This window comes from Manacus candei, unplaced genomic scaffold (genome assembly GCF_025592945.1).
Source record: "Manacus candei isolate 608988 ecotype Guabito, Panama unplaced genomic scaffold, ASM2559294v1 h1tg000050l, whole genome shotgun sequence".
NCBI classification, from domain to species: Eukaryota; Metazoa; Chordata; class Aves; order Passeriformes; family Pipridae; genus Manacus; species Manacus candei.
The window spans coordinates 30,083,747-30,101,786 of NW_026138098.1; the positions used below are offsets into that span (position 1 = coordinate 30,083,747).

The following is an 18,040-nucleotide window of genomic DNA, read 5'->3' on the forward strand; positions in this document are numbered from 1 at the left end:
TCCTACATTTATCTTAACATGGATGGATGAATAAATATGCAAAATTAAAGTTATAACTTAATATAAACTTATGGCATGCAGTCCCATGCGATGTTTTCATCTGTTTTATAAAAAACAACTAAGGTAACCTATCCAGTAATGGGTAGATAAAGCAATTTTTTTTGGCATGTAATTCTAGTGGAAACCTTTTAGTAATGTATCACAGCTACATAAAGATCTGTATAAAGTAGTATAATGCCTGAGAAAATTAAATGAGAAACTTAATCAGAACATAACCAAATTTTGTTCCAGGTTTTTCTGCTATTCCACACCTAATGATACCATCTACTGCCCAAGCAACCTTAACTAGTATTCTGTTGTCTGGAGTGCCTAATTATAGTCAAAACACTCCATCTCCACCACCAGGCTTGACTCCTGTCGAAGTCCACGTTAACGGCATGCAATCAGAGAGTAAAAAAGGCTCACCTTCTTTAAATGGTCATGTAAAGGTAGGTGATGTCTCTGGAGAACCAGATCTCTTTGTAATAGACCTCTGCTAAGGAAAGCTGAAAGAGAAAACTATCCATGTTAGTAGTTCTTAAAGCTTTTCAGTTTATAAATATAACAGCAGCATTTTCAAATATGACTGAAAAGATTGACGAATAGAACATTCAAACGTATTGTTCTCCTGTACCGGCGATGGGTTTCTTTTTCTCCTGCACAGATAGAAAAGGGAAATTGCTTCAGTATTTCCTTAAGCATACAAGTCACTTTAGGGATTTTTGACAATCGTTTCAGGCCTCAAATATCAAGTATGCTGCACTGTCTGCCACATCGCTGGGGGAAAATGTGTTGAGCGCGAACCACAGTGATCCGGTGAGACAAACGAGTGCTCATGGTGCCTCAGAACAAGGAGCTGCCAAGTCAAACAGTGAAGAAGGTAAGATTTTGCACAGTCTGTGTGCAGTTTATGAAACAAAAGCATAAAGGTATTCCCTGTGCATTGGTTTTGCAACCACATTACAGGAAAACAATCCTGGATCTCCCAGATTCCTTGTCAAAGAAAGTAAATAGAAGTAGTAAGTGAGATGTGCTGTTGATACACCTTAAATAACCTAATGCAGTTGTAACATTTCACACATTCCCTAAGAACAGAGGGAAATAACCCACAAGGATTTTAGTTTTCTTTTTGCAGCAGCTTAACTGCCTTGCTTAAAACGATCTCTCGTGGTTTGAAATGATGTTTTATGTTTGCTTTTTAACAGAGGGAAACAATTAATGCCTTTGAGAACGTTATTGCAGAAAATTGTGTAGAACACACAGATTTGTTCAGAATGCTTAGTCACTTCTAGTTGTCAGTCTTCACATTTAATACTAATCAATTTTACTTAAAATAAGTATCTTAAAAAAGAGAATGCTTAGTGTGTCTACTATATACGTGAATGCCAAGACCTTTTCTGTACATTTGAACTTACATACCTGACTTCTTAACCTTAACCAAGAAGACCAGAACAGTTCTGTGAGGAGGAAGAGCAGATTTTGTCCCATAGTTGTCATTCCTTCAGTAAGTTCACTAGAGCATAAAAGGGTTGTTGTTGTTTAACTCTTCTTTTTATTGGTCCTGTAGGTTGCAATGATGCTTTTGTAGAAGTGGGCATGCCAAGAAGTCCTTCCCATTCAGCAAATACCAGTGATCTGAAGCAGATGATGAGCTCTTCAAAGCAGGCCTGTGCCAAGAGGCAAACGGTTGAGTTACTGCAAGGCACCAAAAACTCTCACTTACAGTAAGTTGAGTGTATAAATACAGATTAATGGGACTTTCGCAATACAAAATTACTTAATATGTTTTTATACATGGAAGGAGTGGTTCACTTGTAAGATACTCAAAGAACTGATTTAATTTGGCTTGGATTTTTAATCACATCAGATGTTATTATAGCCCCCAGTTTGTCTGATAACTGCAGACTTTTTGTACATCGTAAGTATTTTTGTTAAAAAAAAAATAAATGTCTTTCTTCTCTCACAAAAGAGTAGGGATTTTTGTCAGAGGAACTTGCATTACCTGTTTCTAAAGGATATATTTTTTTGCACTTTCCTTTTTCGTTGAGTGCTTTGAGAATAGCTCCTAACTGACAGCTTTTTCCTTTTGTGTGTACCTGAGGCTGTTTGCTTCTTAGAAAAGCAATATTCAGGGCATAAGAGTACGTTCTCAAACACTTGTTTCAGTGTTTGGTTGGGTTGTTGTTTTTTTTTTAATGAGACAGCAGTGGGAAAGGCTCTTTTGAGTCATAATATGTCTTGGCAACACAGGTTTTGTTCTTCATGCAATGTTTTTGTCTGATGTACTTGTGTTTTCACTATTTCTTTGGGAACTGTTTATCACCGCTCTTTTGAGACGCATATTTTCTTTTGCTTCATTTATTTACACTGTTAAAGCTGTGATATGTATTTCATTAACTCTGCTCTCTTAGTTTAGAAATCCAAGAATTCCTGCTAACCAGATTCACTTGTTTGTATGTCAGTCAGTTGTTTGTATGCCTTGTTCTTTTTGTCGAGGACACAATGCTCACAGTGTCCCTAGGGCATATTTTCGGGGTAGTAGTTTACAGCTTCTACAACACGATCACTTTGCTTTGATTAAGACATCACTGTTCTAGAGTAGCCTGAAATATGGCTGATTTTTTTAAGAAAAAAAAGTAGATTGCATTAGGAGGTAAGGTAGGCATGTAGGACTGCAATTCTTGAAGGCATGTAGGACTGCAGGTATTGAAACTTTAAAAGCAAGTCGGACCTATGTTAAGTTTCTTAGTCCCTTGTTATGCAATCTCTATTCTACAACTACCTGTTAGGATCTAATAGGTAACATAGATAGGATCTATGTGTTAGAACTACCCTATAACTACCTGTTAGAACTGCTGGCCTGAGCAAGGCATTCAATAATTCCAGATACCAGACAGCTCAGAATTGGTAATATAGGAAGGAGCAATACATGCTTTCTTTCACCAACAAATAGGTACAGGAGAGCTGAAACTTTTGGAAGTATTGCTAAAAGATGTTTGTATACTGACACGTCTTGAATTTTATTGCCAGACTTCTCAGGGTAAAGCTCGATTACCAAAACTGCATTGCATGTTCACTGCTTGTAAAAGGATCAGTGAGTTACCAGTGCCTTTCCCCCGCAGCACTGCAGAGAGGCTGCTCTCGGACGCAGAGTTAAGTGCCTCCGAGGGCCCCGTGGCTGATAAGAAGGCTCCTGGCAGTGAACGGGCAGCAGAGCGAGCAGCGGCCGCCCAGCAGAACTCCGAGCGAGCACGTCTGGCCCCGCAGCCCTCCTATGTCAATATGCAGGTACGTTCTCCCTGAGCACAGCCAATTCCAGCTTAAAACCTTGATCATCGCTGAGTGAACTTACCACGGAATGCACGGGGACTGGAGACTGAATTGTCATTAGCATTTCAGTAAAAGCATTCACAGCCAAGTCATTAACTCCTTTGAGCGAAGAGTGGGCTGTCAACGAAAATTCTTGGAAACAGAAAAGCTCTTGTGCTTCTGTTGAATAATAAAAATTTAGGTACAGAAAAATTGGGTGGCTATATTAGTCTACATAAGCATCATTTGCCTTTTAGAAATCTTATATTGTTGCTTTGAGAGAATTACATCTGCAGGAGATGTTTTACAACTTTCCATAAGCAGTGTCAACACAATTTTTTTATAGCTTCAGGTTTTATATATGGGACTTAATTACAATGGTTTTGCTAATACAAATGTGAATCTGTACATATACTCCTTTTTCTTTTCTCTTGTACTGTTCCTATCTGCTAAACTACAGCCTACTACTATAAATATTATTGCAAATCTCTCCTAGGAGGGAGGGAGCCCCCTTTGACTACTTTGTAAGGCAGTAGTAACGGGGTAGTTTTCAGTATAGATCTATCAGTGTAGGCATAACCAGACTGTGAGGAGTAGTGGAACAAGATGAAGGTTAGTATTTTGCAGCTCTTTTCCTTAGTTATTCCCCTAAATATTTTTAGTAGAGAATGTAACACTTCAGGCTAATACTGTAGTTTTATGTGTTTAGGCTTGCCAACTTGTAATTCAATCAATTGTAGCTTGTTTGATATGGGGTATTTAAACTTCACATTTTCCATTGTCATGGGTAGTACAGATACAAGGTTTTTTAAAATTCTCTCAACACTGAAGTTCTTTCCCTTTCACAAGATGAGTGTGTGGAAGAGACCTAAACTTGAAAGATTATTAAAAATAACCATGATGCCTAGATTTGCTAAGATATATTTTATCTTTTTGGTACTGTTGGGGAATGTTTTAAATGCTGAGTACGGATGGTTAAGGAAGAGAAAGTATGCTTGAAAAAATGTCTTATTAAAAACAAATTAAAGAAAAAGTCTGCCTAAGCAGTTTGTAAATATTGCTAGACCCTCACTCAAATGGATACTGGATAGTTATTTAAAATCTTTGTTTCTGTGAACACTTTAAGTAACTAAGGCTCTAATTGGACTTTCATCAAATTATTGTGCAGTACTTCAGGTTTCTCCTAGATATATTCACTGGCCACTCTAAAAACCTTTGTTTTCACAAAGAGATGAGTACTGGAGTGACATTTAACTAGAATGGCAATTAAGCTATCTTCTGCATGTTTAATTTTTAGGCATTTGACTATGAACAGAAGAAACTACTGGCAACCAAAGGTACGTGCACAAACAGTGACTTCTGAAAAGTTTGTTAGTACATGGATGAAATGATTTTTCTGAAGTTTCAGTTTTGTAATTTGATTTTTAATCAAATCTGAAACTGGTAGCAAAACACTTGTCTATTAGTTCTATGTTCCAAAAGATTTTTAATACCAATATAGCATAAAATACAATATGAACAGAACAGCTTGCAGATGGAATATGTAAGTATATCCATATGCAAATGATCCATATTGTCTTCAGAGTGCTCATAACTGTAATACTTGACTTTATTTGGATGCAAATTAAACTTTGAGATGTTTGTCATATTGGCTAAATGGCTACTTACTTCAGGGATGAATTAAGTTACAAAATTGATAAGGGACTTAACCATATCTTTGACCTTGTTAAAAAAAAAAACACCACCAAAAGAAAACCAGAAGTTCCTCTTTTTGAAACAGATATGATTCTTTTGACCTCCATGCAGCCCTCTGGGGCTTAACTATCTTCTGACAGAGTAAATTGCCTTAAGGAAGGGCAGGATTCAAACTGTGTAGCAAGTGGAGGTGTTTGGAGTTTACTGTTTGAGCTGCAGTTGTTACCATTCATGACTGCAGGATTATCCTCTCAGTACCTCCACGAAGGCTGAGATTTACTGATTTGTCTCTGTATTTTTTCAGCTATGTTAAAGAAGCCAGTTGTAACAGAAGTGAGAACTCCAACAAATACATGGAGTGGTTTGGGGTTCTCTAAATCCATGCCTGCAGAAACTATCAAGGAACTAAGAAGAGCAAATCATGTATCGTACAAGCCATCCATGACAACTACATATGAGGTATAAAAAAGTATATTGTAAGGGAAGTTTACTTTTAGTAAGTGATACAGTTATTTCTCTTGAGAAATGTCTATAACTTCTGTAAAAAGAAGTCTTGCAGATAAGATTTTTAATGTTCTGAATATATTTTATGGTGAAAAATGCTTCTTACATAAATATTAAGGCATATGGAATACGTTCAGCCCAACACACACAGTTATATCTGTTTTATAGATCTTATAGAAGTCACAAAGCATAGAAGTCTGCTTAAAATATATTTGTTTAAAGAAACTTAAAACAACTTATGGGGCCAAATATCTCAGTTGTTGCAGACAAGCAGCAGAAATTTGGTAACCTAATGAAAACAGTGTATACATAGCAGATAAACTATATAATGTGAATCACTGCATGGTGGAGCAGAACATCAGAACAAGAAATGTCTGCAGCTCATCTTATGTTGACAGAGCTGTAGAACTATAACAGCTTTCTCGATTTGCACTGTTCAGTGGCCCAGAAAGTTCCCAGGCAGAAGGCAGCCAGAGTCCAGCAAGCCTCTTCAGAGTCCCAGCATGGGAATCTTGCAGGAAATTTGTTCTTTTCTTTCCAAAGGCATTCTGAAGTTGATTTTTAGTGTGTTTCCTTGCTGGAATCTTTCCCAACTTCCGTATTACACACCTTTTTCAGTCCTACTTATATAAAATGTAAATGGTATGTTTATGCAGCTTTTCTCTAGAGTATACCTAGCTTTTGATGCAAAAGAAATATTCAACCATGATAATGTGCTGTGGTGTTCTCCAGCTGACATGCCAACTTTTTGAGTCATTCTGCTTGGATACACATAATGCAGTAGGAGCTAGGGGAGAGAAAAGGTACAGCCAGAATTTCTGGTTATTTATTTTATTTTTTGGTTGAACTGTGGTGGGGTTTTTCCACAAACCATGATGTCTAAAGTCTCTAAGTGGGTCTGTCATTCCAACCAAGAACACTGTGTCTCAGTCACTTGGAATCTGCCCATGAGCAGACCACAGACCACGGCAGCTCTCTCCAGTGAAGCGATACCATGTTAGGACTCCAGTTACCATTGTTTGGGATGAGCTATTGTGGAAACATCTGGGGAGGCTGAAAATCTTGGATTCCTTGTAGTATCCTCCTCTACTTAGCAGTTTTCAACACCATTTGTATTGGAGACTGTGCCACCACACTTCCAATGCATGTGCACCTTTGAGAGTCATGTGCTGAAGCCTTTGAGGAGATGAAGTTTTAATTTGTAAAATAAGCTCACCAAACATATTTCATCTTTGCTGTGGTATTTTACTGTGCATTCAGTTTTCCAGAAACATTGGATGACATCTTTTTTTAACTTGACAACTCTTAGACATCATTGTGATCTCATGTAAGGTAGAGGCCCTGTCTCTTCTTGCTCTTCTCTAAGACTTGAAGTCAATCCTTACCTTCCTTCTTTTCTGTAGCCATACTAACTCTAGCTCACACCTTCCTAATTTTTACCAATGATAAGGAGCTTTTGCCTTGTTTCTTCAGTGCTGTCAATTTTACTGAATAGTATAAACGATTGCTGTGTCCTAAGTGATATTTTTCAATTGCAATTTGGTGTAAGTGTATAGAATGAAATTGTTCATTTCCACAATTTTTTGGCTCATGTAAATGTGTAGTATCAATGTCAGTCTCTTTTGTGTATGTCCCCACCGAATACTGTTACCTTATTTTGGAACATTCTCACCCACAGCGATAAGAGATCATGAGTAGTATTTTACAGGAATATGAAATCTATTAAAAACAAACAAAGAAACAAAAACAAACAAAAAACTTCCTACAAACAAAACTGCAAATTCACAGGCCATTGCAGAATTGTTGTAATATTGTGTACTATAGGCACTTATCTTCAGATAAATGTTCTGTTATGTACTCTTCCCCGTGAAGGGATGTAGTCAATAGACTGCTTTGTCTAGAATTTGTGTGGGAATTTGATACCATGGAATGTTTTGGAAACAGACTTGGAAATACCGAGCAATTTATTTTGAATCATGGTCTTTAAATAACTCCTGCTTCAAAACTGTAAACTGTGTATGTTTTAAGCACACCTGCTGTTTTCGTGTCCAGTTTGCAATTATTTGACTATTGATCAACTGCCAAAAGAATGTTTGCAAGCATTTTTTTTTTTTTTTTAAATAACTGAGCTGTTTCAAAGAAAACATCTGAGTCGCAATGAAACCTCTGTTTTCTGCCCAAATTTTCCTTCTGTGATTTGCAGGGTTCATCGATGTCTCTGTCCCGGTCCAGCAGTCGGGAGCACCTGGGAAGTGGCAGTGAATCTGATAACTGGAGAGACCGTAATGGGCTGGGACCCTCTGCTCATGATTTTGTCTCCTCAATTGGCAGCCCCAAACGGAAACAAAACAAATCAGGTTAATAAACTCTTTAATACCTGATTTTAAAAAAAATCATATTGATATCAATTAATATTTATTGTAATATAAATGTATCCTGACATCACTAGGGATTTAAATTACTGACACCTGACAACTTTGGTTTTTTTTTTTTTTACAATTTGCAATGTCAAAGCATATGCAAGGTAGTGTAACATGATATACAAATAATGGTTCAAAAGGCAAACTTAAGGAAATTTTATAAATGCCAGACATTCTTGCTGGAAAGCTCTTTGCTGTCATGGAAGCAGTTTTTCAAGGTGTTCTGAAACCAGATCTTTATAAAAGCTTATTTCTAGACTGCTATTGTTCTGCTATGTTACCAATGCAACAACAGCCAGGTCTTTATTGGGCTACTTGCTCACTGAAGGAGTCATCATCTGTGCTAATATTGAATTTTAAAGCATGATTCTCTTCATGGGAATCAAATTTACTAGAGCATGTAGTGACAGGACAAGGGGGAATGACTTCAAACAGAAAGAGTAGATTTAGATTGGATATTATGAAAAAATCCATTGCTGTGAGGGTGGTGAGGCCCTGGCACAGGTTGCCCAGAGAAGCTGTGGCTGCCCCATCCCTGGAAGTGTCCAAGGCCAGGTTGGACAGGGCTTGGAGCAACCTGGGCTGGTGGAAGGTGTCCCTGCCCATGGCAGAGGCATTGGAATGAGATGATCTTTAAGGCCCCTTCCAACCCAGGCCATTCTGTGAAAAGAAACCTGTCCGTGTTTTGGGCATGGCCTAGCATGTGAATTTAAACACTGGTTTCCGTGGATACAGGCTGTACCTCTGGTAATTACTTTTTAAACAATATTTGAAATTTACAAATTAAAATATTGTATTTTAGTTCAACACTTAGAAACTTCATTTCATTTTTTAAGTAACTTAATAGATGCTTTTTTGAAAGAAAGAAAAGTGGAGGTAGAAAATACTAGTCCATACTACTGATCTGCATTATGAGGAAATAAGTACTGTGGCTGATTTTACTCTCTTTTGTTGCATTTTTCTTTTAAAAACCTAAATCCCAGATTAAATTCCAAGTACACAGAAAATAAAATTTGGGCATTCTAGGAAAGGATATCTTCAAATACAGAAAATACACCGGAAGTGGAGGAAATTGTTCTACAGCAGCTGCAGCTTTCCCAGAGAATGGAAGGTGTAGAGGAAGGATAAAAGAAACATCTATGAGTTGGCTGGACAAGTGTAGTTACCTTAATGTATAGGTGCTGCAGGACTAAAATGTATGACTTCATTGACACAATTGCACAGTTGTGTTGAGTTTCTTCTTTATTTTTTAAGATAATGCTTCCTAACTGCAGTAAGAAGGATCGTGAATTTCTGTTTGGGTATTTTCAGTGTTACTTTTCTCTGATAGTGAAGAAATCAAGGCACCACCTTTTAAAGTCTAAAAACTCAATTTAGTTATTGCTTCACTTGTCAAAGCTAACACTCACATTTTCAACATTGAACAGTCTACTGTATTTTAAAATTCTTTTCCAAAATGGAGCTGAGTTAGACAGAAATTCTCCAAGCTCCATAAATCCAATCCCAAATGCTTCTAACTAGTTTGTGCCCAGAAAAATAAGAAATTTAGCACAGCTAGTGGTGAAAAATGGCGATTTTTCACATCCCATTGGCATTCTGTAGTGAAGGCCATAGCAGAAGTCTCCGGGGAAATCTTAATTTTGCTTACCTGGGAAAATACCCTTTACCTGCCACAAGCTGCTTATGCTTTCACTGTTTTTCTTCCCGTGTCAGTAGGGAGGGAGGGAACACTCCCAGTGGCTCCACTTACACATATGCTTGATAGCATGGGAGCTATCCTGTTCTTACACAGCATGAGGAAAAATAATTAGGAACTATGTGATTCTATACTATCAGTATGCACACATGCAGGAAAGGGATTCACTGCCAAACCAGGTTTCTGCGTTTTTTTTAAGAAACTCATTGTGGAAACTTTTCAAAGCTATTATCTTTTGGGAATGTAATTTAAAGTTGTGTAGGGAGTGGATTTCCAGTTTTAGTATTTTATAAACTATGGCATTCATATTTTTGTCTGCATTGTAGTAAAATAATGGCCACATCGTATTTCTTTTATCAAGAATAGCTCCAGTGTGGTTTTTTCCCCATCCAGACCAAAAAGTGTTGGTTGCATTTGTGTGCAATGATGTTTTCCAAAATAGTCATTGGGGAAAGGAGGAGAGGGCTTAAGAGGAGGAAAAGCCGTGGGGTCTTGCAGCTCTTTCCATGACTTTCTGGCTTGTATCCATGTGATACATAATGTGATCCAGTTCCCATAATGTGATTTTATCGTTTAAAATGTTTACCCAAATGTCTTTCTATAGAAAACAAACATTGGAACTTAATGAACAAAAAAATTGCTTTATGGTGTTCATTCTCTTAGACCACTGAGAAGCTTTCTTTTCTTTTCTGAAAAATAAAGATTTAAGTATTTTGTAATTTTAATGACCTAGCTGATAGAAAAGTGTGCCCTTCTGTGAAGTGTCTAAAAAATGCACTTCTTCCCTTTCAGCTGAGCACTATCTCAGTAGCAGCAATTACATGGACTGCATTTCCTCGCTGACAGGAAGCAATGGCTGTAACCTGAACAGTTTGTTTAAGGGATCTGACCTGCCTGAGCTCTTCAGTAAGCTTGGTTTGGGCAAATACACGGACGTATTCCAACAGCAAGAGGTCAGTGTTCCTTTGAAAGACATCTTTGTGTTAGTAGGATTTGTTCCAGCAGCAGTTGTTCTGTCTCTTGACCAAAGCCACTGGGAACTCTCACTTTGTGGCAGAATTTTCATGGGCTGTTCTTTCCAAGTGTTCCATACACCTTGCAGGTTCCAGATAGTGAGCCTGGACACGAGTACTATGTTGTCCTGCACCTTTGATTTATACTTACTAAAGATTTGTCAACTTACAGTTGACTTCCTTTGATCCACTCCCAACAGGGAGATATGGTCAGTCAACTGTGTGAGATTTCCACCTCCACTCCAGCTAATCTTTTATTCCAAGTATTCCTTATCCGTAGAGTGCTGTATAGGTAGAGTCCACTTGGTTGTCTGCAGGTGGTTTATTCTGCTGCCAGATTTGACTGTGTCACAAAAGTACAATGGGCCCAGCTGCAAGACTTACAGGCATGGAGCTCCTGAGCTTGTCCCAAAAGCACTGTAGTTGTAAATGGGAAGTTTTATGTGCCACACTGCTGGAATTGGGTGTACTAGGGTGGAGGTGTCCATGTGGGTTTTGTCAGTATCCCATGTGGTACAGGGGAAGGACCACAGCTGGATTTGGCACCTTCATGTATGTCCACTTTGTGTCTTCAGCAGCACACATCACGTCTGCACACACCAAGGATGCATTCAAGTGTGTACTGCACTGTTAAAGGGTAGTCAGGAGGCAAACTTGTACCGTCTCCCGTGCCCTAAGTCACTCCTGTACGTGCACTCTGAGTGCCCTGAAGTGCAGTGCTGCTGGCTCAGCCTGGGGACAGCTGCATCTGCTGCATTTCGTGCCTTCATTCATTGTCTCTCTCTCTAATCATGCTGCTTAAGTCATGTGGGGTCAATCCCCAATCTGAATTAGTAAATCCAGCTGTGCCTCAATTCTATGTACAGCTCTTCAGGTTTATCTCCTCTGTATGTTCCTCTGAATGTTCCATAATACCCATATTATCCAGTCTCTTAATCCTTTCCTGTTATTTTAGCCACTCTCCTAAAAAGGAGAGAGAGCTGCATTGGTTTCTGATACTAAGGGTGGTTTTTGCTTCACAGCTGGGTTTTTGCTGTGGTTTTTCTTATCTCAAGAGGTGCTGATGAGGTGCGAGAGGAGCCAAGTAGTTTGACCAGGGTGAAAACTAAACAATTTTCTACTGTTTCTGTGAATTGCACTGGGAAAAGAAATACCACAAACATCCATTGTTGCACACGCTGTTGAATGCTCGGTGCTTGAACTCAAATGTGTCACCAGGAGTTGAGCAATCCTCCTGTGCTAACCTGGTATAATCTGAAGCACCTACTGTATCTACAGACATAGATACCTGGCATGTACACTGTTCCCAAGCGTGTTGTAGTGGTTTTGGTAAATACTCAAAATCTCAAGATTTGCAAATAAATAAGACTAATTGATCTTCTGTGATTTTTCTAAAACTGCTTACTTTTCAGTTTCTCCTCTGTCAGAAATGTAGCAAATTGAGCAGCTGTGTGAAGAAGCCATTGAAAAGCCATAATTGCTGTTTCCATGCAAGGAATAGGTTGGCTGAGTAGGAATAGAGTACCTGTACAAAGCAGTAGGGGAAAAAAAAATGAAGCTATTCTGAACCACATTTATTAATTAATACTTTTGTGTAAAAACTTGTTTTGCCTAATTTTCCTATTTCTTTTTACTCTAGATTGATCTGCAGACATTCCTTACTCTTACTGATCAAGATCTGAAAGAGTTAGGAATTACCACTTTTGGTGCCAGAAGAAAAATGCTGCTTGCAATCTCAGGTAAATAACACAAAGTATCATTTGGTTGATTTTAAGCATTGTTTGTTTGTATTCTTCTCACTCGAGTCGTGTGCTTATAGTTGGCAAAGGAGCTTGGAAGGACTAAGACACTAGTCCACAGAGGTCATAACAGCTTGCCCCTCACCTGAGGTGCTTAAAACCAGGCTTTGCTATTACCAAATAGCAGCTCAGTTGCAATAGTCCTGTACAGTTGGAGCTTGGTGAAAGTTTGTTTCACTGCAGATTGTGAAGTTTTTTGGATGCTCCAAAATCGTGGGTCCAAGAAGCTGTGGGATTACAAGCACTACAGGGTCTGAATGGCACTACCTACCAGTCACAACTTTTAGTTCCCTGTCCTCCACTTTACTGATTAGCAGGGCAATCGTCCTCCTGGGAAAAACTGCCTGCTTTTGAGGGGCTTTGAGTTTTTGGCTTTGGCTTTTTGGCAGTTTTCTATGCCACAAATGCATGGGTTTGAGAGAAACATGTAACTCTTACTTGGAATTTTTCTAACCCATTTTAACTAATAGTTGTCTTGATCCTACATGCAGAAAGAAGGCCAAATATAATTTCTTAAAATATGCTGTAGTATATAAAGCCTAACTAGATTTTTCTAATTGTGATAAATAGCATGAGGTTTCTTATTACATAGGAGTGCTGTCCTCCTTGACTAGGCAATGAATCTGTATCAGAGGAAGAGTTTCTTTCAGATGCTTCATTGTAACACTACATTATTTTCCTCCCAATTTCATCTCTTCTACCAATGCCATTAGTGAATGTTTTATTAATTTAAAATGATGCAGTAAAAAGGGCAAAAATGCAATGTACTTAGTAGCAGTCGTGAATATCTGTGTAATATTCCAGTGATTTCTATCTGTCATGAAGTTTGGTTACAAGAATAGAAAGGTGGGGAAAAAAGTATTTTGGATGAGGTTTTGCTAATACAAGATTAGTGTGCATGTTGGAATGAGAGGTGATCATCTGTTTTTTTCTGAAAGTCCTAATTAAAATATTGCTTCAGTTTTGTCTTTTAAGAATTGTGCATTAAGAAATGATCAAGATAAGCTTTTTGTCATCTCAGTTTACATTGCACGGTTGTGCTGCAGCATATACTTCTGGGAAGATTGCAGTCTTTGAGTATTCTAACAAACTTTTTAAAGTGTTTCAGCTCTGTCAACTGGTTCTAAATCAATATTGCAAAAAATTATCTACTTCACACTGTACCAGTGCCAAATAAGAATTGCACCAAATAGATGCCTGTGTCCTAGGCAACCTCTGAGCCTTAACCTGACACTGATTATCCTGTTGAACTGAATAAGTACCTCACAGATACCTTCAGTTCATATTGTTCCATCTAAAATATTTTGCTTGTTTAAACAGAAGCTTTGCGTTGCATTCGGCTCAAAATATTAAAATTTAATTTCTGATGAGAGATTTCTGCGCATGTTTGACCTTTACAGAACTGAATAAAAACCGCAGAAAGCTCTTTGATCCGTCAAACATCCGTGCCTCGTTCCTGGAAGGTGGAGCCAGTGGGAGACTGCCGCGCCAGTATCACTCGGACATTGCCAGCGTCAGCGGCCGCTGGTAGCAGGACGTTGTGGCTCTAAAAACTCAGCTGTAAAGATGGACATGGCAATCCTGTGGACAGCCTTCACTGCACACCACCCTCTGCACTTTGGGAGTTTGGGCGTCAAGGACCAAAGCGTTTTGTCTGCACAATACTGTGCCAAAAAAAAACAAAAATCAACAGAGAAAACACATTTTGTCTGTTCTCTTTCGAAACACCAAATGTGGGTTACGTTTTACTCATGTAGATTGGACAGAATTTGCAATAATAATAATATAGGGTTCTTTGTTTAGTATTTTATTACCTATAACTATAATGTATGCACTGAATTTTTTACTTTGTTGAATGAAGGAAGAATGAAGAGCTGGGATGCCAGAGAGCATAGATTTGGTTTTATCAAGATGGATTTTTCTGGTACTGCTTAAAATAATTATTGAGGTCTTTCTGCACTTTACATGTTCTGATTTCTTGTCCTGTGGAAATTTATTTCTCTCTTTCATTTCCATATCAATTTTTATATTGGCACTAATCAAATTTGTTCAGGTGTTCCTGCATTAAGTCACATCTCACTATAATGGTACTAGAATCCGGTTCTTATGCAGATTTTTTTTTTCCTCTCTCTGTCTCCCGGGTAGTTATCTGAAGAGATTGTTCCAAAATCAAGTCACTTGGTAGTGGACCAGTCCTATTATGCTCTTATGAAGCAGTGTAATGCTGCCTGCAATAATACTCACTGTAACAGATGCAATGAAAGACCAAAATGGACCTTGCAATATTAACCCTTTGCAGTCAACATATTTAACTGCTGCCTGTTACGCTAAAAGTGTTTTTAATGGTTGTCTCAAAGCAAAGGGCTATTTTTAGTACCCTGCCACTAAAGGACACTTATTTATATCAGACTTTTATTTTTAGATTCTATACACCTACAATACGTAACAGATTAAACTGATCTACTGCAGATTTATGGTAGAGAATGAAAGGCATTCATCAAACTAGAGCTCCAGGCTGTCAGTTTGATTAAACAGACAACTAATCTAATTTGACAAGACAGCACTGTTGCCATTTAATAAATGACACATATTACTTACATGACTATGCATGCAGCAATTAAGTGACCTACATAAAATAGGTGTAATAGCATCTGTTTTGTTCGATCCAGATTTGTAATTGTCAGCTGCAGAAGTGTTTCAAACTCCGGAGATGAACTATTTCTGAAACAAGTTATGTTCAACAGAAAGAGTCCATGTTATAAGTGGCTAGAGCTAACTTTTGCATTCTTATACTGTGAAAGTCTGAATGATTTGGCAATGTTATTCCTCTGTCTTGACAGATGTTGTGTTATGGGTTTATGAAGGGTTCAGATATAATGAAGGAATTCATAAAGTGCCTCTTTTTGCAATGCAATACGTAGTTTCCAAGCATTAATTGAAAAGCATTCCCATGAGAAATATTGTGAATTACCTCTACTGTAATGTACTATTTATATTCAGTGTACAAGCCTTTTGAGATGGACATAAACCACTGTCAAGTGCTCTTAACAGAAGGCATTAGAATAACATTTACAGTAGTTGGGTTTTATGCAAAAATGGGTGAGAAAGAGTTCTGACACTTTCCATGGATAATTCTTTCTTTTAAGGTGAGAATGCAAAATGACATAAAGAGAAATTTGCACACACAAAGGGAATTTAAAGAGACTTGTTACTTGAGGGCATAGATGATCAAGCAATAATATAAAGTCTTCTTGTGGTTAGCTAGAAATTGCTGCTCAGTAATCATTTCAACCATATCTACTTAATGGTGTATAACTGGGTGACTTCCCCTCTAGGTCCAGTAGCATCTTTGCCTGGTTTTACAGTGGTACTACAGATCTGACTGGATTAAGCTGTGTCTGGTACACAGTTGTTCACACCAGTCACTGTGCTCAATGCCAAGAGTCAATATCCACATATCTAAGAGGTACTTGTGTGTCACATGGGCAAGAGCAACTTCATGGAAACCCTCTCAGAAGCCACGACTTCTCATTCTAAAACTATTTACACTTGTGCTTACTTCTAAGCATGTAGGTAGTTCCATTCACAGGGGCTACTTGTGTGCTTACAGATAAGCTGTCATTTCTATGCTTGCACTCGCAAGACCAGTGTTTGCAAACCAAATTGTATTCAGCCATGTTATTTTATAAAATATTTTTAATTAAATATTCAGCTGCACTTGGTACAGAATTTTCTGCAACCCCTTCTTGCTTATTTTGCCTAAACTTAAAAGCATCAGAAAGCTTTTACACTCTAGTCTTTTGTAATACTTGCTATGTATCCAGATGGTACTATACTCAGAAACTCATTTTATTACAGTATTAAGTTGATGTGGTCTTTTGCTGAGCAGTGCTTATATCATCTACACCAAAGTGAAGAATTTCCCTTGAACAACAATATTTTTCAGTAGGGCTTCACACACACACAAAAAAAAGAACACACTGGAAGTAAAAAATTTCTCACTTATTTTGATTCCACAAAGGGAATATAACCGTACAGTGTACCGTATTGTGTTATATTATGCACAAATATTTGACTTGCTACATAAAATGTTAGTTTTAAATCTGTGCCTTAATAGTGACCAGTTATCTGTAAATATAGAGCAGATACAGATTGTATTTTTGTGGGTTGTGTCCTTTTAGTGATTTTTTTTTTAAATAAAAGTTGAAATTAAGACATTAAAAATGGGAATTTTCAAAACTAATCAGTGTTGCATAAAATAAATTTATATAACACCCTTGTATTCTGATTGGTTTGTGAAGTATTTTTTATATAGACCCAGTTCCAGGGATGCTTGCTTGTTAATAAAATATAAAAAGCAGTATTTGACATAATTGCAACATGTTTCTTTCACGTGCTAATGCTTCATGTATTACTGTTCTTTTTGTCATATACAGTGTCTGGCTTTTAAATGAGTGCTTTGTTGAAATACCTGTCATTAATAATTAATATAGGGGAGTTAAATTACCTCAGGTTCAATTCATATCAGGCTTTATTGGTTTGGCTTACGTAAGTTCTATTCTTTCTTTGGTCTTCCCATTTGAATGACTATGTTTTGATCAGGTTAGCAGGGCAGTTCTACATGTTCTTCCAGTACGGAAGCGGGAAAAAAAAAAGGGAATTCTTTCTTTGGGATGCTGGGACATGAGCAGTCAGCCTCTGGTGAGAGGCACAGCTTTCCCACTGAGTTCATGTGTACACAGTGTACATCATCAGTCTTGTCTCTTTGCTCCACAGGCAGTGGTGCAGGTTCAGGATTGCTCACCTCACTGAGTGCATCCAGGCATTTTGTCATTCCAGCCTCCCATGGTTTCTTAGTTAACTATTTTAAACACACACCTCTCCACTTCGGTGGCAGTGTTCCCAGCTCACTGACCTTGCAAAAATCTGTGAGTTATTCTGAACAGCTACTGAGAATTGCAGGTGTGGGAACAAGTCTGGGAAGGAAACAGAAAAACAAACTCTTCCACAGAGGCCAACTCTGAAGGATGTGGGGCTGAGTGCAGATTTACCAGGCACTGGCATAAACTCAGTGGAAATGTAGAGAGGCAGGGGGGCTTGCAAATGGAGTCTCCAAACTATGTAAAGATTAAAACTGAGGCATCTCTCTTTACTGTTTGACCCCAATCCAATCAAACACTTGCTGGAGGAGACTTATTTTTTGCAAGCCTGGAAAACACAGTTACAAAAGGCTTATGAGTACTGTTGTAAGCTGGTCAGGAAAGGTGTGATAGGCAGGGGCATTCAGAAATTTGTGCTTGTACTGTGAAGTAAGCTTAGAAGAATTTGATTCCAGACAAGTCTGGACACTGCTGCTGTTACCTTTTATCCTTGAAAAACAGGCTTCCTTTGTGTCACAGACATTTGAGCAAAAGGAAGGTTTGGCTCTTATTTGGAGTTGCTGCAAAGTTTTTCTAGGATTTGAGAAGATGCAAAAACTAGAGAACTTGTAGAAAAATTTTCAATATACAGGATTAGTGTATATATGGCTGCAATATTTTTACAGCTTCTCTGAAAGTGGAGAGC

At 38.0% G+C, this 18,040-nt stretch overlaps 1 protein-coding gene across 3 annotated transcripts in view; it reads left to right on the forward strand.

Moving 5' to 3' along the window:
• Nucleotides 1-15,417, forward strand: part of BICC1 (BicC family RNA binding protein 1) — a 100,935-nt gene extending 85,518 nt beyond the window's left edge. For all 3 annotated transcript variants that reach the window (XM_051800212.1, XM_051800210.1, XM_051800211.1), the window contains exons 12-21: nucleotides 292-488; nucleotides 778-919; nucleotides 1,607-1,763; nucleotides 3,162-3,327; nucleotides 4,646-4,685; nucleotides 5,348-5,502; nucleotides 7,751-7,904; nucleotides 10,456-10,616; nucleotides 12,316-12,415; nucleotides 13,876-15,417. In XM_051800212.1, the coding sequence (XP_051656172.1) occupies nucleotides 292-488; nucleotides 778-919; nucleotides 1,607-1,763; nucleotides 3,162-3,327; nucleotides 4,646-4,685; nucleotides 5,348-5,502; nucleotides 7,751-7,904; nucleotides 10,456-10,616; nucleotides 12,316-12,415; nucleotides 13,876-14,006 (1,403 nt within the window). In that variant the 3' untranslated portion in view covers nucleotides 14,007-15,417. The remainder of the gene's footprint in view (nucleotides 1-291; nucleotides 489-777; nucleotides 920-1,606; nucleotides 1,764-3,161; nucleotides 3,328-4,645; nucleotides 4,686-5,347; nucleotides 5,503-7,750; nucleotides 7,905-10,455; nucleotides 10,617-12,315; nucleotides 12,416-13,875) is intronic.
• Nucleotides 15,418-18,040: the final 2,623 nt, after the last annotated feature.